We start from the raw sequence: 26,648 nt of genomic DNA, 5'->3' as shown, positions 1-26,648 counted from the left end.
TTAGCGTGCTCTCTGTGGTTGGCGTGTTCTCCGTGGTTGGCGTGCTCCCTGTGGTTAGTGTGCCTTTAGCTGCATGATAGGATTGATATACCCTATTTATCTAATTAATATCTGATAGGGAGTTCCTTTTATAAAGACAGACTTTTATCAGAAAACAATACTTTTTGCCATAAAATACTGTTCACAAAATATTAACTCTAAAAATTGCTCTTCCACTTGTGATTGTTAAATTTTAATCAATAAATAATTATCAATAAGAATATGTTCTGTTTATGAGTACCTGCCATATGCCAGGGAATCACTCATGTTATTTTGGCCTCAAAACAATTTGGAAGTCATTTCTCCACTTGACAGAAGAGGAGCGTGTTCCCAGCAGAATGACGACCTGGCCACAAAAGTGCCGACTTCCACACTTGGCTTAGAACCCAGGCCTGCTTTCTCCTTGTCTATTTTGTCTCCTTTAAACTTGCAAAGATTACATGTAGACACATTAATAGAGTTAATTACTCACCAGTTTATCTCTTATTTTAGAAAAATAAATACTGTAAACATGAGATTCAAACTATTTCCCCTTTCATGGAGTCCATGGAACTGGGGAGGGAGAAACCTTGAAAAGTCGGATCACTTGCTCCCTGCCCCCAGACTGATGGGGTGAGCTGCATTCTCGATTTTAACACCATCTGGCTCTAGGGAGCAGTTAACACAAATTGTAAAGAAAGTCTCTATGATCCATCATGGTCTTTATTTTAAAGAATAATATCAGGCCAGGTGCAGTGGCTCACACCTGTAATCCCAGCACTTTGGGAGGCTGAGGCGGGCGGATCATGAGGTCAGGAGATCGAGACCATCCTGGCTAACCCAGTGAAACCTTATCTCTACTAAAAATACAAAACAAATTAGCCGGGCGTGTTGGCAGGCACCTGTAGTTCCCAGCTACTCAGGAGGCTGAGGCAGGAGAACGGTGTGAACCTGGGAGGCAGAGTTTGCAGTGAGCTGAGACCGTGCCACTGCAGTCCAGCCTGGGTGACAGAGCGAGATTCCGTCTCAAAAAAAAATAATAATACCAACTGACTTTGGTCATATTGCTTAGGATTACTCTAGAACAATGTTATTCAAACGTATATACTTAGCCATGAAAACAAAACGTTCTGAACACCTAAGTTTTTCTGCAGCTGTCCCATGTTGGCGAGCTTTCTGAGCACCTCCGTGCTGGCTCGCCCGCGTGCAGCTTTCCTGAGTCAGTGGTGGCCTCAGGCGTTGCTGTCTCCCACAGGTCGCTCTGGTGCAGTGGACAGAGAGTGTGGGCCTCACGCTGGTGAGCAGGGACCTCACCTCCATGCAGCTGAAGACCCCCAGCGGCCAGGTCCTCAGCTTCTGCATCCTGCAGCTGTTCCCCTTCACCTCGGAGAGCAAGCGGATGGGCATCATCGTCAGGGTGAGGCTGCGGCGAGGGTGCCATGCGATGGCTTCGGACATTTCGCTTTCAGGCCTTTTAGACACAAATTTTCCCAAAAGAAAGTTAAATATTTACTCAAGTGTTTTATGCTGTTACAGTTTTTTTTAAATGAAATCTAAGCTGACAATCTGTGTCTGGGAAGCCACTGTGTCTCTAGTGAGATAAAATAACTCTCCCAAGTCAACCTAGCCAGAATCAATAATGTGGGATTTATTTATTTTTTCCAATCAACAACTAAAGCTGTTTCGATTTCAACAAAAATAAGAAGCCAAAGAGTGACTTTTGAACATTGATTTATGACCATAAAGTTGCCAAAATGTACCTTAATTTTTTTAGCAAACACCAAAATCATGTCTTGGAAGTTGACTAAACAATGAAGCATTAAATCCAACTGTAAAAGTGTAAGAGAATGGATGCAACCCAAATCATACTCATTAACACGTTCAGACCTTCAGCCGAGCGTCTCAGGATGCACAATCCTGTTCTCAGTCCTGCTGGCACTGGTGCTGAAGACGGGACTAGCCCTCTGTAGAAACACGTGTGAGTAGCTTACCACACGGGAACACGTTCATAGGAATTGCTTTTCCCGTTATGTGTTTTATTAGACTAGCAGTTATTTGCACCAAGCAATGCAGCCTAAATGTGCTTCTGTTGATTGTTGTTCTGTGATAGGACGAATCCACGGCAGAAATCACATTTTACATGAAGGGCGCCGATGTGGCCATGTCTCCTATTGTGCAGTATAACGACTGGCTGGAAGAGGAGGTATGTGAATGATTCTCCACGTGGTTCACAGTGTTTTTGTGAACTTTATTGAATAGATGACAGAAAAAGGATATCCTTTCCCCAGCTTGTAGACACTGGTATCATTGGATAAATTGAGCTGTCAAAATGTCAAACCAGATGCTGATAGGAACCACATAGGTTGTCAAACACAGTATCATTTTATACTAAATTATTTTAAATGCTTACAGTTCTCAATTTCATAAAGAAGAAAGGACAAGAGTCCTATTTATTTATAAATAGTTTACTTTTTTTTTTTTTTGAGACAGACACTCTCTGTCAGCCAGGCTGGAGTGTAGTGGCGTGATCTTGGCTCACTGCAACCTCCACCTCCCAGGTTCAAGCCCACCTCCTAGGTTCAAGCGATTCTCCTGCCTCCGCCTCCCAAGTAGCTGGGACTACAGGCACATGCCACCAAGCCCGGCTAATTTTTTTTTTGTATTTTTTAATAGAGACGGGGTTTCACCATGTTAGCCAGGATGGTCTCTATCTCCTGACCTTGTGATCTGCCCGCCTTGGCCTCCCAAAATGCTGGGATTACATGCATGAGCCACCATGCCCAGCCAATAGTTTACTTTCTATGTGAATAACAATCATTTTGTTTTGTGGGTGAGTGCATGTCAGTCTATACAAGTAGGTCCTTACAAAGAATATTTTGTTTATAATAGTGAGAAATAGAAGGCATTATTAATCATTCATTATTCTGAAATAATACTTTATATGTAATCACAGTTATATTTTAATGTATTTCTTTTGTAACATAAATATTTGCAAGGAAATTTTCATTAGAATTTTAACCTGATGCAAATTTGTGCATAAGATTCACCTAAAATTAGAACATAAGATACAAATAAGAAGCAATCCCATATTTCATTAAATTCTCCTGAAGTAACCAGGATTTGTGGGTCGTCTCATGAGATGGTTTTGTTTATCGTTAAGCTTATGTATAAACCAGTGGTTGGATTTCCGAGGAAAGCAGACTGTTGTCATTGCAGTCGACACGGCCCTTTTTGCTGTGCGCGTGTTGCTGTTGGAATTCAGAGTCTCTTCTCCCACCCTGGGACCTCAGAGACGGTCTGACCGTGCAGCCTCCACACCCTGATGTTCACAATGGTATTGGTAATATGAATCAATATCTCCTTGAGGGTTCTTTAATTTAATCAGGGACATGAATAAATTAAACTCCCTGAAGACCTAGCAAAATACCATAAAAATTACTTTTGGTCATAATGACGTGCAATTATTGTAAAATACTTGTTTAATTTATTTAACTTTATGAGGTCAAATCAATAAATGTCTTGCAACAGACAGATAATATCAGTATGTTTTTCACAAAGATAAGTTTATTAAAAATTCTGTGTACATTTATTTTCTCAACATTGTATTTTCTTTCCTTGGATAAATTGTTGTCCCTTCATCAGTGTCTTTGTTGTGGTACTACTGTAGTATGAAAGCCTTTCCTTTTATTACAGACTAAACGAGGCAGCAGGTTCTTCGAGCACATTATTCCGCTTCCTTTAGGCTCCTCCAGAGCTGAATTCTTGGCTGTCAACTTGTGTTCTCCAAATGTTTAAAAAAAAAAAAAAAATTTCCATGATCACATAACAAAACCAGTTTTTGCAAACCTGAGATGTAAGAATATGTGAGTCTGTGAACAGACTTAAAATAGTGATGTTCTGGATAGCTGGAGGTGTTGAGGTGATTGGCTTCCTTCCCTCTAAACACAAACTTGAGTTAGGCCCTGGACATTGTATCGTAAAGGAAACAAGCACAGGTGACCCTGAACAACACGAAGGTCAGGGGCTCCAACCCCCGGCACAGTTGAAAATCAGCCTTTCACTTCGGACTCCCAAACACATAACTACTGATCGCCTCCTGTCGACCGAAGCCATACCAGTAACAGGGATAGATCGATTATCACAATGTGTATGTTATGTGAATTGCATTCTGCATTGTTACAAGAAAGTAAGTTAGAGCAAAGAAAGTGTTATTAAGAAAATCATAAGGAAGAGAAAATGTATCTACTCGTCAGTAAGTGGGAGTGGGCCATCGTGATGACCTTCTGACCTTCTTCCTCACCGTCTTCATGTTGAGGAGGCTGAGGAGGAAGAGGGGTTGGTCTTGCTCTCTCAGGAGGGCAGAGGCAGAACAGGTGAAGGAGGTGGAAGTGGAGGCAGGAGGCGCAGGCTCATTCCGCATAAGCTTTACTGAAAAAAATGTGCGTAGAAGTGGACCCACGCTATTCAAACCCATGTTGTTTAAGGGCCATCTGTAGCTAAAATTGGGAATGACAGGAGGTATAATGGATGACAGCCTTGCCTTGGTAATTCACAGTAATTGTCACCTCCTTTGTCTCCTGTAACACATGACCCTACAGAGGTCACTATTCCGATTCCTACACAGGAGGCTGGAAGAGACACAGCTGTTGGATGCATGAAGAGGGGTGCTAGACCCACACCTCTCCTCCAGCCCTTCCTGCCATCCCTGCAGCCTCCAAACCAAAGTCAAATCCAATCGACTGGATGAATTAAAAAGAAATTGCAAAAAATCTGAAGAGTTCAATAATGATTATTTGCCTACAAATTAACCTGGATCAGCAGATACAGTACACTGGCTTCATTAGAGTGGGGCCTCCCGTGTGGAGAGCTGCCTGTTTCCCAGGAGAGATGATGGGTGATGACAGGGTCTCTGCGCATGACTGGGGGGCTGTGATGTGCATGCGTGCACCGTGATGTGTTTCCAAGCATGCGGGTGCGCCTGGGTGGTTTCTCAACACTTCTCCTGGGCAGTGCTGAGAAAGGTCATGCCCAAAGTCCCAGCTCCCTGGGCCACAACTGCCCATCTCTGGCTTTCTGTTGCTGCCTGCGGAGCTGGCCTCTCCGCTGCACGTCCACCCTGAGGGCTGGCGGAGCTTTCCTTAGGGGCACTGTCGCATTTCCTCTCCCTACCATGCAGACTCTTAGTGTTCAGTGCAACCTTGCACAAACCAGGTTTACTAGAATTTGATCTTCTTTTCTGTAAACAAATGTTGCTAATTAACTTCTTTAGGATATCTTTGCTTAAATGTCTGCATTATCAACGTTCACGTTTTTAATGTTTTAAGTATACATTGAAAATAATGTTTTTGATTAGTTGTTCTCTAGCTATAATATAGAGCTCTATTCTCCTTGGAGGTTACCAAAGTAGCCTCTAGAAGACCTCTCCTCTTGCCGTGGATCATGGTGGCAGGGCAGGTTTGCAGCTGCACCACCTCTGCGGGGCTCACTGTGGGCCGTAGCTGCATTGGGAGTGTCCACCTGAGCTGCAGAAAGTTCCTGGGGCTTCAGGAAGATGTGATTACCACTGATTTCTTTGTATGATCAACCCTAATGCCAGAGACTGCTAAACCTGCCAGAGACAGGAGCGTTATAAACATTGTTACAATTTGGAAGAGTTCCTCAAATTTGAAATTTAAGAGGGAGTCAACAACAACTGGATGGAGAGTCTTAAGCAGCCAATCTTTCAGGACCTTCCAGAACACAGACAAGCCCTGTCGACAGGGAGGGTCGCTGTTAAAGCATCTTAAAGTATGTCAGCCCTACTAATTGCTAGGCCGGGCGCGCTGGCTCACGCCTGTAATCCCAACACTTTGGGAGGTCGAGGTGGGCGGATCACGAGGTCAGGAGAACGAGACCATCCTGGCCAACATGGTGAAACCCCGTCTCTACTAAAGATACAAAAAAATTAGCCAGGTGTGGTGGTGTGCACCTGTAGTTCCAGCTGCTAGGGAGGCTGAGGCAGGAGAATGGCGTGAACCCGGGAGGCGGAGCTTGCAGTGAGCCGAGATCCCACCACTGCACTCCAGCCTGGACGGCAGAGCAAGACTCCGTCTCAAATAAAAAAGTAGAAACTGATAGATTCAAAAATTGATAGTTTGGACAGTTATATAGCTTAGTGTTCGTTACTTTGTTTTTTTAAATGTACTTTTCATAGAACACACCACAACTTTAAAGCTTAGGCACACCTCACCCAGCACTTAGTAATCAACTGTAAGGTCCCTGTGTGTCCCTGGAAGAGGGCCCCGCTGTCCTGAGCCCCGTCCCGGTCCACACAGCAGAGGGGGTGGGGTTGTCTCCTGACAGCCCCAGCACCCCCTTAGCTGTCCGGGAGCCCAGCACCCTCCAATGCCTCTTGTCTGCACCCCCGACGTTGGCCCCTTGGGCAGGACTGTGTGTGCTCACAGCTAAGTCGTGGACCCGCCTGGGCCCCCAGGAGACCCACCGGAGCCCTCCTGCCCACGTCTGCCGGGTCGCCCACACCGCCTTGTGCCGGGTGGGAGAGCGGGCTGGGTTTGTTTCTTCACCCTGCCCTGCAGGAGACGTGCTTCATGCGTCTATTCCTGTGGCCCCGCGAGGCCTGTCCCTCTGGGTGTCCTTCACGTCACCACAACCATGTGAGGGAGGAACTGTTTTCACTTTGCACACAAGGAAATGGCGTAGAAAGCGCAGAGTTCCAGAACCGGCTTCTGCAGCTCTGCCAGATTCTCTCCGCTGGCTATGTGGAAGCGCAGGGTGTCGGTATTGACTATGAGCATTCTCGTTCAAGCCTTTTAAAACCTGACCCTTGTTCATGTAAAAGCAGCATGGCACCTGTCAACCTCTTGTGGACATCAGGGTCTACTTTTTAAGAACAGGTTGAACTTCCAGGACTGGGATGTGTGTCACTGGTATGAGCAGTTTAACTTCGAGAGTGTTACCTCCGCACAGGTTTGCTCCTGCACCTCCCCTCTGGGACAGGTTTGCGCCTCGTCCCAGAGAGCCTGTTTCTTCACCCCATCACCAGCTGAAACTGTTGCACTTTTACCTCGAATTGGAAAGTCGTATTTTTTATTTTGACTCGTTCCCTGACCGTGAACACGGTTAGCCCTGTTTCATGTGCCCATTGCAAGCGTTTCCATGTCTTGCTTCAACACGCACATCAGGCCCCATGCATGTCATGACTCCTGCAGGGTTCCCCCCTGCTCTGGAAGCTGGAATGCAGGGTGAGGCTCATGAGCTTTGGGATCTGGCCGTGTCCCCACCAACCCCAGCTCTCACCGCGGCCCTGCACTCCTGCCCTCTCCTCCATCGCTGACTGCACTTACTGCACGTGATCGGCTGCCCTGCAAGGCCAGTTACATGCATGTTTAAAATAGAGCAACAAGAACTTACACAGATTCACCGGGTTAGCCCCAGAGCAACACTCTTATGAGCCCATTTCTATTAAGGAGGAAACAAGCACAGAAAAATTAGGTCATTTGCCCAAAAACACAGAGTCTGTGGTAGAGACAGTTTTCAGGCCCAGCCATCTGGTTCTAAATCCGTGGTATTACAACATGCCAGGGGGTGCACCTCTCCCCCAGTGCAGCAGCCCTCCCTGGCACCAGGTGCTCCCCTCGCCCCGTCCCCAGCACTGCCACGTGCACCCTCCGTGTGTTCTTGCTACATGCAGTCTGGTGCCCACACTCTGGAGTGGAGGTGTTTAAGGATTCAGGTTGTGTTTTTTTGAAAAGCCCGTGCTGTGGTAAAAGGAAGCTCTGCTAGGCACCAGGGGAGTCCACGCGGAGTGCGCCCCAACTCCATCCAGTGTCTCTGCCTCTCGAGTGAAGGGGTTAGTAGGATTCGAGATACCAGACGGGTCGGGAGGTTAAAAGGATGCATTGTATATAAAGGCGTCCCTCTGCTGAGTCGTCTCTGGCCTTGGTGATGAAGGTGGGCACAGAACATGAGGGCAGGGCACCAATGGTCAGAGTGTGGTGCTACCCTGGCCCCACACACGGCTGCAGGGGCTCTGTGGGGCCCACCTGTGACTCGGCCTCTCCTTTTCCAGTGTGGAAACATGGCTCGCGAAGGACTGCGGACCCTCGTGGTTGCAAAGAAGGCGTTGACAGAGGAGCAGTACCAGGACTTTGAGGTGAGCTGACTCCCAGCCATCTCATCCTCCTACGACATTTCCTTCCTTCTGCTGAAATTAGTTCTTCCTGTCTTCGTATGAAATTAGAGTTGGGATTGCTGTAGTCTAGGAGTGAAGGCAGCTTCACTCAGCAGGAGCATGGGGTGATCCTCTCTGCGTTTCTGTTTCCACCACTTCTCCAGCCTGCTGGGAAAGGAGTGTCATAGAAGCAAAGAAGTGCCAGTTTCCTTAGAATTGTGCTTGGTAACTCCTAAGTGGTCACAGTGTGGTCGAGTTGAGTACACATAGAGTATGTGCACACAGGCGCCTCCCCCACTGTCCCCAGAGCCTGTGCAGTCCAGCTCTATGGAGTACACATGTGGAGCACGTACACACGTGTGCACACAGGTGCCTCCCTCTCTGTCCCCAGAGCCGATACACTCAGGCCAAGCTAAGCATGCACGACAGGTCCCTCAAGGTGGCCGCGGTAGTTGAGAGCCTGGAGAGGGAGCTGGAACTGCTGTGCCTCACCGGTGTGGAGGACCAGCTGCAGGCAGACGTGCGGCCCACGCTGGAGATGCTGCGCAACGCCGGGATCAAGGTACGGCGGGCTCACCTCTGCGGGTGCGCGCTGCTTGTGCTGAAGCAAACTGCTTTTCCTTGGGCACGCTGATTTGTGAAACTGTGGGGTCATGGTTGTGAGCGAGCTCTGTAAGCAAAGCTGCCCACGAGCTCTCCTCCTTCCTTAGGGACGTCTGCGCACACAAGTCCCCACGCCGTCCCTGCTCCAGACCTTCCTCTCCACACCTCTTCCCTCTCCGGATACCCTGGCCTTTCGGAAGAGGGGCCCTGGTCCCAGCCCTGGCGATGTCAAACTCCCACATGCCATTTCCCAGGGAGGGTTGTGTACCCCCCGACAGGACGCATGGGGCCAGTGCCCGTTGCCCTGGCCACCACCGGCCAGGCGTCTGCAGCCATTCCTGGGTTGGCTGGCACTCATGCCCTTGCCCCCAGCCTGTCACAACCCCGCACCTGGCAAGGCTGGGCCGCGGTGTTCTCTGTGTAATGTGGCCTCCTCCTGCAGGGGCCTGTGTGCCTCCCCTGTGAGCACTCACAGCTCCGGGTACGTCCAGTGTGACAGCGCGTGTTCTGTGAGGATGCGAGTGCGTGAGAACTCAGGCCTCATGTGGGCTCTGGCTTCATTCTTGGTTAAATTGTGCCACATTTGGAATCATCTCGTGCTTCAGGGCATATTAGAGTTGAGAATATAGAATATTCAGACATGCACTACATCCATTTTATTGATGTTTTTGAAGAAATAATGCATCCACATTGTCACAAACTCAGAAAGCACAAAAGGACACCCAGTGGCAGCTGCTTCTCACTGCTGGGCTCAGCGGCAAGAGCCTGCCCCAGAGACGCCTGGACGTGCAGGGCAGGTGCAAAGCTGCTTGTCCTCCCTCTGGCTCTTTGTTCTTTCCCAGCACCTTCTCCGTAGCTGGAGGACACCCCCTCCACCTCGGCTGTGTGGCTCATGCCCCCACCCACACCATGCTCCCAGCAGCAGTGTCCCGTCTCCCAGCGGGCAGTGCCCACCTTCCCCATGCTCCCCAAGGCAGTGCCGCGTCTCATCCAGTTGTGTGGTCCTTGGCAGTTTAAATGTGGTGTCTGCGAAATGTGAATGTTTCCCTTGGATGGGAGAGGTTAGGCATCCTGGCCATGCTTCTTGGTGGCTTCCCCCAGATGCTGTGTGGCGGGGCCCATGCTCCCTGTCTGCCGACCTGCTCTCTGGCTCTTTCACTTACTGATGTGTCCTCTTCCTACACAGGGGAAATTAGCACCTGTGGTGTAAGTTTTATTTTTCAGGAGCTTTCCTCACATGTTCTCATTGAAGCCAAAAGGTCAACTGCAGATTGGTTAAGATAATTTATTTTAGCACTACCTCAAGGACCTGGGGCTCAGAATGGAAAAAAGTGTAACTTAGTTTTCAGAGAAAAGCTGCATATCTAGACTAGAGGGACGGAACTGAAGGACAGTGTCAGAAGTCAAAGCTTTGCCAACTTCAGATAAAAAATACATCCCTCAAGCTTCGACGAAGATGCTGTGCCATGGACGGAAAATGGGCAACTGTTTTCCTTGCTGTCTAGAGGTCTGCATGGTGAAGAGACTTGTAAGAGTTAATGTCCGTCTGAGATCGCAGTAGGAAGTGTATCATGATCACAGTAGGAAGCATGTCATGATCGCAATAGGAAGTATATCATGATCACAGTAGGAAGTGTGTCATGATCGCAGTAGGAAGTATGTCATGATCGCAGTAGGAAGTGTGTCATGATCGCAGTAGGAAGTGTTTCAGGAGGCTGTTCATATCCGACTGAGATCACAGTAGGAAGTGTGTCATGATCGCGGTAGGAAGTGTGGCATGATCGCAGTAAGAAGTGTGGCGTGATCTCAGTAGGGCGTCATGATCGCAGTAGGAAGTGTGTCATGAGGCTGTGTCATAGAGATCGCAGTAGGAAGTGTATCATGATCACAGTAGGAAGTATGTCATGATCACAGTAGGAAGTGTGTCATGAGGCTGCATCATATCCGTCTGAGATCGCAGTAAGAAGTGTATCATGATTGCAGTAGGAAGTATGTCATGATCTCAGTAGGAAGTATGTCATGATCGCAGTAGGAAGTGTCTCATGAGGCTGTATCATATCCATCTGAGATCGCAATAGGAAGTGTATCATGATCGCAGTAGGAAGTGTGTCATGATCGCAGTAGGAAGTGTGTCATGATCGCAGTAGGAAGTGTGTCATGATCGCAGTAGGAAGTGTGTCATGATCGCAGTAGGAAGTGTATCATGAAGCTGTATCTGGTTTCAGAGTAATTGTTCATGTAGAAATTCAAAATTACAAGAGAACAATTCTGACTCAGAAAGTTTAGATTACTAAACTTAATTGTATTGTATAGCCAAAAAGTTGAATAAAGAAGTGTGATTAATGAGAAGCAGATGAGCTGGGTGTGGTACTGTGTGCCTGGGATCCCAGCTACTCAGGAGGCTGAGGCAGGAGGTTCAGTCGAGCCCCAGAGTGCATTGCAAGACCCATCTGTAAATCGACACATGAGTGAGTGACCAGATGACCCCTGCATTTCACTGTAACTTTTTAGTAAACTTCACCTCAGTCCACTTCTTACTTTATATGTGCTAGACTATTAGTATGTTAGTAGTGTATATTAGTAGTGTATTAGTATATTAGTAGTGAATATCTCTTGTATTAAAATTTGGATCTTTACATCAATTATTTGCTAAATTATATGACTTTGTTGAGTTTTGCTCTTTTTTCTGTACATTATGTAAAGTCTGACTTCAGATGTTCCTCTGAAACTCGAAGGTGATTTTCAGCGGGACCTCACTGTGTTTCCTGAATCCCACTCAGGTTGCCGCAGTGCTAGTTCTTCTTCAACTTTGTCACGATAATGTGTCATAATCTTAGGTCCAATAAATGAATATAAGTCTGTAAAATAAGTACAAAGCACAAATCTTAGACATTGAGAGAGCCACAGGTGGAGCGTGCTTAAGCAGATAATCAGTACACTGTCGAAGTTGTTTTTCTGCTTCCTGTTTCCAAAAATGCATATTTCAATATAATACATACGAAATCTGAGAAATTCAGCTAATGAGAATATTACTGGAATTTCTTTGCTGTTATATATATCAAATATCCTGATATGTATTAAGTATCCTGATATTTTATTGTCTAGGGATACATATATACATAAGATGTGCATGGGAATGCAATTTTTAAATGTAAAAGTGCTACTATTTAACATGTTTTATATGACATAAACAACTTTTGGCTTGACTATGGGCCAGTTACCCATTGAACCTCCGTTTCCAACTTAAAAACTAGCAAACTGCAGTAAAGGTCTTCATTAGCCTCCCAGCCTGGCAAACCGTGACTGTGCGCTGCTTTGGCAGGCCCGTGTGCTTGGTGTGGAACGCTGTGTGGACGGCACCTTTGACACTCACAGCTATCCTCATTAGACCTTGCCTGCGAGTGCCGGGCACAGGTGTTACTCACGTGCCTCCAGGTCTCAGCTGCTGTATCTACACATCACTGTGCTCTCACTTGTTCCACCTTAAGCAAGTTCACACACGGTTTAGTTGTGGTTGGATGTGTGTAGCATGACCTTATTGAAGTCTGCGTTGCCGATTCTTGTGCAGCCATCACCACCATCCCCTCCAGAACTGTTCCATCTTCCTAAACAGGAGCTGTCCATCTCCCCATTCCCCTTCCCCTAGACCGTGGCACCCACCGTCTGCTTCTTTCTCTATGGATTGGATGGCTCTAGGGACCTCATGGAAATGGGATCAGACAGTGTTTGTCCTTTTGTGACTGGCTTCTTTCACTCAGCATAATGTCCTCAAGGTTGAACCACATTGCAGCCTGTGTCAGAATTTCCATCCTTTTCAAGGCTGAATAATACTCCATTGTGTGGATGGAACACATTTTGCTCATCCATTTCTCTGTTGACGGGCACCTGGCTTGCTTCCACCTTTTGGCTGTTGGGAATTATGTGAGACTCGGAGATGAACATGTCCTTGTCTTGTTGAAGTTCACCAGTTTAAATTGCTTCGTAGATATGGATGCTAACAGGCGATAAACTCGAGACAGCTACTTGTATTGCCAAAAGTTCACATCTGGTGTCTAGAACACAAGATATTCACATTTTCAGACAGGTAAGTATGTATCTTAATCACTTTGAATTTTTAAATGTTTATCTCACACAAATAAAGCCTATTGTTTTTGTCAGAATATATGTTGTTATTTATTAATCACTAAATGTCTTTTTAAAAAGAAATATTGTGACTTTTCTAATTTATAAAAGCATGTTAAAATAGATATTTTTAACCACATACATTAATAATGATCAAAAGCTGCTTTTTGATAGATTGAACAAACTCTAAGTTCAAAAGTATTTTTTGGTTATACTATTAGTATTATTTTTTGCTATTTTAAAAGAGGCATACTGCAGTTATTTTCAATTTGTAAAAATATATATTGATAAAAAATTACATTTTTCTACAAGTTACACGTATTACATGTTGTCCAGAAGCTGCTGTTGAAACAAGCTACAAATACAAAATAGGAATGTGTTTTTAATCACTGCCATTTTCAGAGCAAGTGCTGCCTTAATTAGTTCAAAGAAAATTGATAGAAATGATCTAAGTTTATGTGTTTACTGTATGTATTAGTTATGACTAAATTTGATTCAAACAAAAAATAAAAATTTCTTGTTCTTGATTGATGGTGGGTGAACAGACATTCTGTGTCTGCGTCTGTTCTAAATGAATCACTTGCACCTACAGAAGGAGTTATTTGAATATAATTTACATGTAAATGTAGTTTGTTTTGAAGCATCAGAATCGCAAATTAGGCCCTGAAGACTACTATTTGCAATTAAATTATTAATGCTTCTGATAAAACTTCAGATCAATTTTTGTTGACTTTTCAGTGTTATAGCACCACAAATTAAATTTTTCACAATAAAACCTACCTATTTAAAGATGAGTCTGAGATTGTTAATTTGAACCACATGAAGCTTTTAATTTATTTTGGTCCTATTAAGAGGACTATTAATATATCATTTATTTTATGCTCCATAAAATCTCTGCAGAAAGAATATGAAAAACCAGTTACGTTGGTTTCTGAAACGTTTTTGTTCTAAAACGAAGGATATTTCAAGATTATGACTTAATTTTACTCTTTTAGGTTTTTTAAAAATCCCTCAGACACTGAGTAAAAACTAATGGAGTAAGTTGAAACCCATGGCAGAGACAACACAAGCAATTAAGTATTTTGCATTATTTGACCTATTATGAAAAGAGATGTATTTACATAACACCTTGGTTTGAGAGCGTCCTGTCTCTTACCCGATGTGTGGCGACGATGTGTGGCGACGATGTGTGGCGACGATGTGTGGCGATGAGGAGCTCGGCCTCCCTGGGCTCTGGGGCCCTGTTGGGTGGAAGCCTCGTTCTGCAGAGCCATGTCCATGATGCTGCCAGTCAGTGACTCTCAGCAGTGCTGCTCCCCACACCAGCCTACCCTGGCCTGTTGCTCTGATAAATAATCACCTCATGGAAATTACAAGAAAATTCTTAATCATTAGCGTTGTATGTTAAGGGAGTATATTTATAAAAGGCAATTACTTTCCCAAACTATCCAGAAGGCAATTATTAACTCATAGGCACCCTTTACGTAAATTTCATCTGAGTGGTGATTCCACTGCATTCCTCACTCTAAGTTTCCTGCTTGCAGTTGCCACAAATTTGAAAATGATTTGTGTTAACTGAGTGGGTAGACACACCCAGCACTGCTGGAGAAATTCTGCGTCCAAATCCTAAAGCTACTTTAGTTTTAGATAATAACCCCAACACATTCCACCGTGACTCTGCAAATAATGCCCTGTTTCTCTGTGCCTCTAACTTAGACGACATTTTAATTTGGGGTTCTTTTTTCTCCCTTAATGGAGGTAACCAGTCGGGGAGAGGCACATTTGGAGCTGAATGCATTTCGAAGGAAGCATGATTGTGCACTGGTCATATCTGGGGACTCTCTGGAGGTAAGGCTGGACCCTGAGTGAGTACATGTGTGTCTGTCTGTGTCTCTGAGGCAAGGCTGGTCCCTGGCCGAGCGTGTCTGTCCATCCCAGTGCACTGAGGGCTTGTTGAGTCGAGGGCTTTTGCCCGTCTGCGCTGTTTCAGCAGTTTCCGTTCCGTAGCCGCGGCACCTGCCACTCTGGAAAACAGCCCCACCCTGAGGAGATGTCAGAGCTGGATCTCAGCGGTTATTATTCCTCCTTTACACATTGAGAGTCTGAAAGCAGGGCTGGGTCATGGTGATTGTTACTCCTCCGTTAGACATTGAGAGCCTGAAAGTGCTGCAGGAAACCTGGAGCAGGAGCGACAGGAGCCTGTCCAGCGCCGTGGTTCTGGCTCTCTGTCCTGTCCACGTTGCATCCGCTGGAGCAGGAGTGTCCAAAGTAGCTTCATGCCTCGTTTTCCTCGCACGTGTGGCCCCCGCCTGAGAGAGCTGTGGCACCGGGGCTGGTGGGAGCCTCCCCCTGCACAGCTTTTGCACAGGCTCCTGGACTTAATCGTCCTGGATCTCTGTGTTGCTAGTGTCCCCAGAGCAAGCACTCCAAGAAATCTGGCAGAAGCTGCCCCAGAACGTCACTGGGTCACATGAAGTTGTTCAAGAAAGTCACTAAGGCAGCCTGGATTCCAGGGGAGGGGGATCAGACCAGAAGGTCATGTCATAGTTCACATCACAGAAGATTATCGCTGGTACTTCAAGTGGAAGAACTTCCGTGGGCAGGAGGATGGTTCCATGTTATATAGAATTTCTTCCCATGATTTTTATATTTTCCCCTGTCCGTGAGTCTTGTGAAATGATTCACAGAATACTGAAAAGATTGAGGACGGTTGCATCTGTTGGCTTTGCTCCCGTGGTTTTGCACTTTCTGCATTACACAAATCTGGGACAGTGTTGTCAACCATAAGGCAAAATAACAGCGGCTTTGTTGTCCAGGTTTGTCTAAAGTACTACGAGCATGAATTTGTGGAGCTGGCCTGCCAGTGCCCCGCCGTGGTGTGCTGCCGCTGCTCGCCCACACAGAAGGCCCACATCGTGACACTGCTGCAGCAGCACACGGGGAGACGCACCTGCGCCATTGGTGAGAGCCGCCCACCCCTCTCACGGGGAGGTCTCCAGAGAAACCCGCAGGCTGACATTGACGGGCAGAGTTTGTTCCATCTCTAAAACTAGACTGATTTCGTCTCCATTCATGGAAGTTTCTGAAATAGCTGCTGTTGATAACAAATGAAAAGCGTGATGATGGATGGGGTTTTATTTTATCTCACTTTTCCTGCTTCGCAGGTGATGGAGGAAATGATGTCAGCATGATTCAGGCAGCAGACTGTGGGATTGGGATTGAGGGAAAGGTAGGTTCCCCCTTCTATCAACACATCAGCACACACTCAGCACACAGCACATATCAGCACGACTCAGCACATGCTGGGCCATTGCACACTCAGCACCTACTCAGTGCACATCAGCACGTGCTTAGCTATCGGTCAGCACACATCAGCACGCACACTCGGTCAGCACACATCAGCACGTGCTTAGCACACAGCACACATCAGCACACACTCAGCACACACTCCACATGCTCAGTCAACACACATCAGCACGTGCTCAGTGCACAGTCAGTAGACACTCGGCACACACTTGATCAACATGTGCTCAGCACACACTCAGCACACTCGTTTAGCACACTACATACGCTCGGCACACACTAGGTCAGCACACGTCAGCACGTGCTCAGCGCATGCCTGGTCGTTTTACACCCAACACATACTCATTGCACGCTTGGTCAGAACACATGCTTGGTGAATGCACACTTGGTCAACACGTGTGTTCAGCACAGTCAGCCAGCACAGCCTGAAGAGCCTGGTGTGTCCCAGGCACTGAACTGTACATTTGAGTGGAGGAGGAATTGGTCAGAGTCCCCTGCTTCAACCCCACATTTCATAAAGACGATCCTGCCACGTGCATTAGAGCCCAGCCCTCGGCAACTTGCTGTTGGCAGAGTGGCATGCAGGGAGGTGTCACTCTTAGTCACCTGCCCTAGGCCTCAGCTCAGATGTTAGCAGACCTGCCAGCGAGCCTTTCCGTGGCCTCCCTCCTGTTTCCCACACACCATTCTCTGTGTGGTTGCCTGTGTCTCCTGGCTGAGCTGTGGTTTGAGGTTCGTCTTCTGTGCCAGACTTATCTGTGTTATGCTCTTTATCCACAGTCACTTAAATATTAATACAGACACACCCAGAAAGACCTGGAAAATTCACCCAGCTCAAGCAAGTGTGGCCTTTTCCTTGGCTACTTCCTTTTGTAATGCCTTACAACAGAATTGTGAAAGAGGAGATAGATTGTTTCTTTAAATATGAAAAACGGAGAATTGTCTTGAAGAAGCCCAAGATGATAGGGGCGTCCTCCCACAAGGCTGGCCCGTGCTCAGATCACAGGGGCGTCTTCCGACAGGGCTGGCCCACGCTCAGATCACAAGGGAGTCCTTTGACAGGGCTGGCCCGGGCTCTGCGACTCTGCTGACTCCTGTGACACCCACAGACTGTCGGAGCCGAGCTCTCCTGAAGCGCTTGTGAGAGCCTGGGCTGGTGCTGGGGGCTCTTCCTGCCCTTGTGCCTAAGACCATAGGACCTGTCCCCATTGACGTAGCTGAAGCTCTGGAAGTCCTGCAGAGAGAACTTCAGTCTTGGTCAAATGTAGGCTGAGTTCTCAAACTCAGCTTTTGGAGCCTGATTTCCAGTGTCCACAGTGTTTGAAAGGCCCCGTGTGCTTTTCTTTCAGGAGGGGAAGCAGGCCTCGCTGGCTGCCGACTTCTCCATCAGGCAGTTCCGGCACATTGGCAGGCTGCTCATGGTGCACGGACGGAACAGCTACAAGAGGTCGGCGGCACTCGGCCAGTTCGTCATGCACAGGGGCCTTATCATCTCCACCATGCAGGTACTGAGCCTTCTGTGCTGGCACCGGGGAGGGCAGCGCCCGGGAGGGGGTGCTGAGTGCTGCCGGAAGTACTGGGCTGTGCTTAGGAGGTCGCGCGGCCCCTGAGAGGCCTGGGCCGCAGGTGCTCGCGGAGCTGACGGTTGTCTTCGTCTGTGGCTCTCTCTCCAGGCTGTGTTTTCCTCAGTCTTCTACTTCGCATCCGTCCCGTTGTATCAGGGCTTCCTCATGGTGGGGTAAGTTACACTCAGCACCTGCCAGCCCATCCAGGGGAGGACGTCTGTTTTGGAAAAAAAACCAAACATATATAGAAGATTCTTGATACAGTCATCATTTAGAATGAATAATACTGATGTAAAAACAACATTTTACTTGGGTGAAGTTCAAGACAACACCTGCACACTTGTTCGTCCTGGGATTTTCTTACTAGATTTTGTTTTCAAGTGGAAGCCGTCGTTTGTGTCAGGAACTGTGTTGGATCTGAGATTTCTAAAGGGTCCCGTGGCAGAAGGTGGAGGGACAGAGTGGTCACTGACAGGCCCTCCCGGCTCTCTACAGGCTGCCCTCCCCTGGCTGGGGCTTCATCCTGCTGTGGGGCGTGGCCAGCAGCAGAGAACAGCAAGCGCGGAGATATAGCATGGCTTGCGTCGAAGCAAACACCGTCAGTCTCTCCCGGGCAGGAATGGAATCTCATTTTCAAAGATAACAGCACCAGGGCTGTGTGTGGTGGCTCACGCCTGTAATCCCTGTGCTTTGGGAGATTGAGGTGGGCGTGGGTGGATCACCTGAGGTCAGGAGTCCGAGGCCAGCCTAACATGGCAAAACCCTGTGTCTACTAAAAATACAAAAAATTAGCCAAGCGTGGTGGTGTGTGCCTGTAATCCCAGCTACTCGGGAGGCTGAGGCACAAGAATCACTTGAACCTGTGAGGTGGAGGTTGCAGTGAGCTGAGATCATGCCATTGCACTCCAGCTTGGGCAACAAAGCCAGACTCCATGTCAAAAAAAAAAAAAGTAAAGATAACAGCACCAGCGTCTTAGAAAAGGACACCAGAAGTGCAGCCGGCATGCGACGTGCATTGAAAGCTGAGCTGATTTTGCCAAGCGCGCCTACCGTATCTGCAAAACAGGAACTGCCTGTGAAGGGTGAATAGGGGGAATTTCTCTTTTCCTCTTCCTCTGTGGTTATGCCTAGAAATGAAATCAGTGTGACCGTTCGTGTTGGCAGCAAACTAAAAGCAGCCGCTCCTCTGCCGCTGACCTCCCTGACCTCTGCAAAACTTATTCCCACCTTAACCAGGTTCTACCCCACAAAGAGTCTCAGAAAATACTTTAATAGTGACAGCTGCTGGCCTCAGTGCTCTCCGCATTGAACATGCTTTCATCCTCACCTTGTCCCCACTTCATGTGTGAGAAAAGTGAGAGACCCAGAGAGCTCAGGAACTTGCCCGTGGGAGGCCCAGCTCAGACCTGAGTCGTCAGGGGCTGCCGCCAGGTGCTGCTCCCCATCGTCACGCAGCCACCGAGCTTACCCCAGGTCCACAGAGAACACAGACAGAGTCCTTTCTCCCTGCAGAGCTATCTCTAATCTGCAGTCTAAACACTATTTCACTCGACAGCTCCCTGAATCCCAGGAATTCCTCACAATTTTAGCAAAATACAGGGAAATATCAGTCTGTGCGTGTATTAGGCTTTTGATAAACATGTGAGGTTCTCTTAAGTCACCTTCTTCCCAAGTCACAATCACTGAGCGGCACCCGCGTCATCCTGAGCTGTCCGAGGAGCACTGCCATACACAGAGACAGCACGTGGGTCTCTGCCTTCCTTCCGCCTCCAGTCTTCAGGTCCTCTCTGTCCTCTGGCCTCCACACATGATGGCCTCCACACATGATGTCCCCTTGGCCTAGACCACTGCCAGATGTCGCCATTGTCCTTGCTTCCCCGGGAGCCCCGGCCCCCAGCGGTGCACCTTCACACCCCAGGCCACACAGTTGTATTTCCAGTTAGCGTCCTATTCTGCATGCTCTACAAGGACAAATCACAAGGTATATCGGGTTCTCATACCTGCTGTGAGTTTGTCAGCGTGAACTTCAGTGTATGTGAATTTCAGAGGAGAGCCAGACTCTGGCGGATTCTAGGCCCCACACCCCAAGCCTCAGGACAGCTGAGTTGTGGGACTCACAGCTACCAAGACTCCTGGGGCACCTGCCTCGGACTCCACATCCTTCGCCTGCACGTGTTAGCACCGTTCCTCCCAGGGTATCAGGAGCCTGTCCTGTGGTCTGAAAAATCACTTTGAATAAAGTAGGTAAGAGCCTGGGGAAACCTTCGCATGTGTCTTCAGGCTTCTCTCACCCCTAGCCCTTCATCTTGGCACAAGTGCTTAGGTTTTAGACCCCTGCCTGCTGTAATCACACAGGGAGTAAACCCCCTCGATCATGATCGTAAGCATTGCAGACTCCCGTTTTTGTGGCGCACAAGGAAAGTGCCATCGTCGGCCCTGGGCTATCCTGTCGACTGAGGCTCCCTCAGCCCCAGTATGAGGTAGCACAGGACGACACTGTGCGTCCATGGTGTCAACTTGAGCCCTATTTCATGTCTACGTGACCAAAGAATGTCCCAGCAACCTACCAACTCATAGCCCATACAGTTGATGGAAATCGTGGTAGGATTTGTGCTAATATTCTCAGCTTCCCATGAATTTCAATAATGTTTTCTGTAGTACTTCAAACAAAGGTGAATATCCTAAAGGTACAGTAAGTGCTAACTCTTTTTAAGTAGGTTTTCCCATCGCCTACATCTTTACAGTGATTATTATATTTGTGACTTTTTTTTTTTTTTTTGGTGACAGAGTCTTACTCTGTCGCCCAGGCTGGAGTGCAGTGGCGTGATCTCAGCTCACTGCAACCTCCGCCTCCTGGGTTCAAGTGATTCTCCCGCCTCAGCCTCCCTAGTAGCTGGGATTACAGGTATGTGCTACCACGCCCGGCTAATTTTTGTATATTTTTAGTAGAGACGGGGTTTCACCATGTTGGCCAGGGTGGTCTTGAACTCCTGACCTCAAATGATCCACCTGCCTCAGCCTCCCAAGGTGTTGGGATTACAGGCATGAGCCCTTTCACCCAGCCTGGTTACTTTTAAATAGTATCGAATTTGCACAGTAATGCTGATTGCATCTTGAGTTTGAACAGTGTGCTTCTTCCTTGGAAGTCATAGAAAAGCATAACCGTTCTCACCTTCTTTCATATTTCAAAAATCATGGATTTGAAACTTTAAAAGGAAAATGTGGGGGACCATGGAGATTATTCTTTGAAGAACTACTGCTTGGGTTAGTGAGGCCTGGATGCCTGCCTCACAGCCCGAGTGCTCCACGGTGTCCCCAGCTCTTCTTTATAGTGGGCTTTATGTAGAGTAACTCTGAGTGTCCGTCACGCAAGAAATGTCTGTGACTTTCTTCAGCACTCATACTCTGAATTTGGTTAGGTGGGAGCTTTGGAGGGGCAATGCTTTTAGTTAATCTTTGAAAATAAATAATGAGTTTGCCTTCACCTAAGAAATAAATACCAAGAAGTGAGCAAAAAGCAACATGGTGTTTTTATAAAATAACATCTAGCTAGACCAAAATCATGGCTATGATAGAGAAATTGGCTCTAGAAGCTAGAGGACAGTTGATAGAATTTAATTCCACAAATATAGTTTTCATCTGTATTCATTTCATCAGCTCTGGAGGGAACTGGTGGCCGAGGTGACTTTCCTGAAGCAAGAGGCCCCAGGAGCAGGAAGGACCAGGCGTACTCAGTGCCGAGCAGGGAAACCAGGGAAGGACCAGGGACCTGGGGGCCGCGAAGGTGGTGATGGGGAACCCTAGGGGCATGGGGAATGGGGCAGCAGGAGGGGCTGGGAGAGACAGGACAGCCTGGGGAGGCTCCTGTGACCCCCAAGCCCACCCTGTCCTTGTTCCCCAAGCAGGCCTAGGGAATGCCATGCCCTCCCCCAGAAAGAGATCTCCTAGGCCAAGTCCTCATGGGGAACCTCTGTAGGGTGCAGCATTGTGCACTTTGGCAAGCTGGAGGCTCTGAGAGAGTCCTGATCTCATGAGCCTACAACTCACGTTCCACAAAAATGCTTTGGGAAACGCTAGTCTGAACTGGCCGGAGGTGTCTCCCCAGTGACTCTGGCAGCTGCCCGCAAGGATCTCACACACAGCGCCACGTCATAGCAGCCATTCCTGGGTGTGGGTCTCCTTTATACCCTTGCTAGTGACTCAGATGGAGAGCCTGTGAGCACTCTTGTTAAAGTTAGATTGAACCTTATTTGAGCACCAAGAAGGTTAATGACATTCCGAGAGTGTGCTCTGGGCAGGAGGAGCACAGGCAGGTCCCTCAGGGAGCCGTGTCCAGACTTGCAGGAATGGGAGGCTCTGTGGGTTTATCAGAGAGGGTCTTCAGAACTTCTGCTTCCAGCCGTGATTGGAATAACAGGAAACAGATTTATCTTCCAAGCCTAATCAAGTGGAAAACACGAGAAAACACATGAAACAAATGTTTTCAGACATTGGATAGGAAGCAGTGGGGACAGTGGTGCCTCTGAGAAGAGAAACAACTCCCCCACATCTAGAACCGACGGTCAGACGCCTCAAAACCTCTGTGTTTCAATGGTCCTTGTACCTGCTATGAAGTTTCTCAGAGTAAACTTCAGTGTGTGCAGATCTCAGAGGAGGGCCAGGCTCTGGTGGGTTCTAGAGCCCCCCAACCTGTGCCCAGGTTGGCACAGACTTCAGAGCACAAACATCATGATGCACTGAGAATAAACTGACATGATGGACTTCATAAAAATTAAGTTCTTGCTCTTCTAAAGACAGTACTAATCAAGTAAAAAGGCAGACAAGAAGGAAATACTTTCAGTACATACCTTCAACTCAACGATCAAACAACTCAGTTTTTTTTTTAAGATGAAATATTTGAACATCCATCACAAAAGAAGACATAAGAATGGCCAGTAAGCACAAGAAAATGTATTTAACATCATTAGTTACCAGGAAAGATAAGTTTAAGCCACAGAGAGAGTTAAGGCTCTGCCACCGCGGGGGCCAAGCTGAAAGGCCGAGCGGCGTGTTGGCAGGCGGGCAGCAGATGGCGAGAGTGCAGATGGTCCAGCCACTCCAGAAAGCAGACTGGCAGTTTTTATGAAATTAAACATTCACTGTCCATGCCCCAGCAACCTCCGTCCTCAGTGTTCACCCAGGAAAAAGGAAAACACTCATTCTTCCACTCAGACTGGCACCAGGACTCTCACCACTTCAGCTGTGATCTCCACAGATTGGGAAAACCCCAACGGCCACCCGCCGGGGGTGGAAGAGCTGCACTGTGTCCATCGCCTGAGACGCTGCCCTGCAGCACAGAGAAAGCAGAGGACACACTCGGCAAGGTGGGCGAGCCGCAACACCGCTGGCCTGGAGAGACCCACCCGCAGAGCGCAGGGACCACCCGGAGAGAATAGCCAGGTGTTAGAGAGCTTGCGGGGAGCAGCCATTTCTGTGGGACTCGCGGCAGCAAGGGAGGCGGAGTCTCCCACCTGGCGCATCACAGGCCTCCTCCTGGCGGGTGACGGAGATGCTCTGCGTCATGATCACACCGCGGTTCCATGACGCTTGTCAAAACTCATCACTCACGTGCTGAAAGTTACACCTCAAGAGAGTAGGTTTATGAAAAGGAGGCAGCAGTGGGGTTTTTGTTGTTAAAGGTTGAAGAGATAGGCAGATTTCTGGCATAAATAAAGCAAGAGTTCTCATAAATGCACATACAGAAATCGTGACCGCACGTGGTCCTTCCTGCTGGTGTGAGCAAGTCACAAGCCGCATGGCTGAGTGTCCGCATGCCTGTGTGCATGCAGAACGGGATGCCCGCCAGGGGATGACCTGCCGTCTTAACTCCTGGTTGGGCTCTCCTTGAATTATTTGTCCCTGTTCCTAAATCCTAAGCAGAGTGGGAGTTGTTCAAATAAAGTTAACAAAAGTGATTAAAGATTTCGAGGGAAGTACAGCAGTGTTGTACAAGTTCAACCCAATAAATTAAAGTTGAATTTCTGGATAAAGTTCTCTGAGCATGTAGATGTTTAGTGCCCAACAGTGACCCATCAAGAAAACAGAATGTCAGCTAGACTAAAAGTACCTTAGAAGAAAACGTTTCATATAGAACCCACAACAGTTTTAAAAATATAACAGTCTGTGACCATGGAATCTCAGTCATATTGAAACAGAATATAGCCTTTAGGTATCCGCATGTTTCCAGGCTATAAGATAACGTGGTGTCATGGGTTTTTCTGGTTCTCTGCCATGGGGTCACTTTCCCAACCTGAGATAACTATGAGAATGCTTTCTCATAGGTGACAATGTCATTTAACAACAACAACAAAAAAAAAAAAAAAAACCCAGCCAAGTGCAGTGGCTCATGCCTATAATCCCAGCACTTTGGGAGGCCAAGTTGGGAAGATTTCTTGAGGCTAGGAGTGTGAGACCAGCCTGGGAAACATGGTGACACTCCATCTCTACAAAAGAACATTAGCTGGGCATGGTGGTGCATACCTGAGGTCCAGGTACTCAGGAGGCTGAGGTGAGAGAATCAGCTGAGCCCAGCAGGTCAAGGCTGCAGTGAGTCATGATTGTACCGTTGTACTCCAGCCTGTGCCACGGAGTGAGACCCTGTCTCAAAAAAAAAAAAATCCCAGCTCCACTTCCGGCCCAGCTCCCCTTCCAGGACGGTGGGAGGTGGAGTAGATGGGTTCCTCCCTGCTCCTTCTGCTAAGTTGAGCTTGAAACTGTGGGCATCACACACAGAAGGCTCTGAGTGGGGAGCGAGGTGAACAGAGGGGCAAGGGGTGAGGCGGTAGGAGCTCCCCACATTTTCCAACAGCTGGAGCTGAAGGAGCTGGCAGCCTGGAAACGCCCATGGGTGCAGAAATTTAAAATTTGAAAGTCCCAGCGAGGGCCCAGCCTCTCCAACTGCAGGTCCATGAAAGGGGTGCCAGGAAGACGGATGACTTTCAGATGATCGTCACTCTACTGCCCGCCTCCCCCTCCCCAAAAAGGCAAGTGGAGAGCTGAAAGTGCCACTTCACAAGATGTAGCGACGCACGCAGCATCTCCAGGGTGACGGAATGGGAGACAGGACTCCACCCCCAGTGTCGGGGATAATGAGCCCCTCAGTGTCAGTGGAGGCTGCACAGGGAGCCCGAACCCCTGCCCCTGCACAGCAGCAAGAACAGTGCCCTCCTCTCCCCACCACAGCAGGGTCAGCACCCTTCAGAAAATTCAGAGTCTCATACACAATACCCGGAATGTCAAGGCTTCCGTCAGAGTCCCTTGCTGTACGTCAGAGTCCCTTGTCATACTAAGAACCAGGAAGATTTCAAGGGGAATGGAAAGACAGGCAGCAGAGGCCAGCCCTGAGATGGCAGAGACGCTGGAGTTCTCCAACAAAGACTGGGAAACAGCCGTTACCAACATACTTGGAGTAAATGGCAAAATAGAACAGCCCAGCAGACAAGACACAGAGCAGAACCAAATGGAAATCTTAGAGATGAGAAATAACCCAGACAAAAAAATGCCACGACTGGGCTTAGCAGCAAAATAGAAGGAACAGAGGAAGGACGCAGTGAACTGAAAGATAGAAAAACAGAAAGTCCTCAATATGAACAACAGAGAGAAAATTGACTGAAAAAAAAAAAATGAATCAGAGCCTCAGGGACAGCAAGATGGTAACTGTACCGTTTGTGCCGTGGGAGCCCTGGCCTCTGTACTGTTGGTGCCGTGGGAGTTCCAGGGGAGAAGGGACAGGGCAGGGCTAGGAAGGTACCTGAAGGAATAAAGGCTGAAAACCTCCCAGATTTGGCAAAATACATAAATGTACAGATTCAAGAAAGTAAGCAAACCCCGAACAGGATAAAGTCAAAGGTAATCACAATCAAACTGATGAAAACCAAAGACAAAGAAACCCATTGAAAGCAGCCAGTGAGGAGACAGGGTATGCTGGGGATAATTGGAAACCGTGCAGGCAGAGGGACTCAGGTGCTGGAGAAAGGCCTCATGGGCACGGAATGCTGCAGCCAGTAAGGGCCACTTCCAGAAAGGAAAGCAGGTATTGGCAAGACTTGTGTCCAGCAGTGCCTAAAGAATCTCCAAGCTCAGCCGTGAAGAAGCAGTCCCGTTAAGAAAAGGACAGAAGGCGCAGAGGCAGCCACCCTGTGTGTGAGGGGATGCACAGACCGCAAGCAAGCCCGTGAAACGATGCCCACATCGTCAGCCACAGAGACCAGGTTAGACCACAGGACGCTCCGCCTCACACCTGCCGGAATTGTGGGGAAGAGTCACGGAAACTGGGTAGCTCTTATATTGCTGTAGGAGCATAAATCCTACTATCTGGAAGATGTTTTAGCAATTTCTTTGAAAAACTATACCGCCACCAAGTGACCTAACACCCACGCTCCCGGGGTTTATACCATCTCACTCAGCACTCCTGTCCAAAATAAATGGAAACTTTGCCAAAAAATCTGTGCAGTGAATATTTACAGCAGTTTTATTTGTGATAATCAAAAACTAGGACTAACCCAGATGTACTTCAGTGGTTAAGCAAACTGTGGTTCATTTGCCTGCCACTAAATAGTAGTCAGCAATAGAAAGAAATTACTTACTGATACTGCAGCAACCTAGATGAATCTCCAGAGAATTGCGCTGTGTAAAAGACACCAATCCCCGAAGTTCGCCTGCTGGACAGTTGCATAGCATTCTTGAAATGACCAGATTAGAGATGGGGAACAGATTCTTGGTGGCCAGGGGATAGGCAGGAGGCGGCAGAGGGAAGTGGTTGCAACTACATAGCAGCCTCAGGAGGGACCCTGTGCGAGGGGTGCCCTGGGTCTGGAGGCGTCCGCGTG

General features: G+C 47.9%; 1 protein-coding gene across 5 annotated transcripts in view; it reads left to right on the top strand.

Annotated features, from left to right (window-relative positions):
* Positions 1–26,648, top strand: part of ATP9B (ATPase phospholipid transporting 9B (putative)) — a 268,072-nt gene that overhangs the window by 239,395 nt on the left and 2,029 nt on the right. For 4 of the 5 annotated variants that reach the window (XM_026455183.2, XM_026455181.1, XM_026455180.1 and 1 more), the window contains 10 exons: positions 1,274–1,435; positions 2,129–2,221; positions 8,087–8,170; positions 8,580–8,750; positions 12,777–12,875; positions 14,672–14,761; positions 15,730–15,874; positions 16,078–16,142; positions 17,566–17,721; positions 17,890–17,954. In XM_026455183.2, the coding sequence (XP_026310968.1) occupies positions 1,274–1,435; positions 2,129–2,221; positions 8,087–8,170; positions 8,580–8,750; positions 12,777–12,875; positions 14,672–14,761; positions 15,730–15,874; positions 16,078–16,142; positions 17,566–17,721; positions 17,890–17,954 (1,130 nt within the window). The remainder of the gene's footprint in view (positions 1–1,273; positions 1,436–2,128; positions 2,222–8,086; positions 8,171–8,579; positions 8,751–12,776; positions 12,876–14,671; positions 14,762–15,729; positions 15,875–16,077; positions 16,143–17,565; positions 17,722–17,889; positions 17,955–26,648) is intronic. The other variant, XM_026455182.1, reaches the window with a different exon arrangement.

Source organism: Piliocolobus tephrosceles, chromosome 18 (assembly GCF_002776525.5).
Source record: "Piliocolobus tephrosceles isolate RC106 chromosome 18, ASM277652v3, whole genome shotgun sequence".
NCBI lineage: Eukaryota > Metazoa > Chordata > Mammalia > Primates > Cercopithecidae > Piliocolobus > Piliocolobus tephrosceles.
The sequence above is the reverse complement of the archived record's forward strand: the minus strand, read 5'-3'. Positions and strand labels throughout refer to the sequence as shown.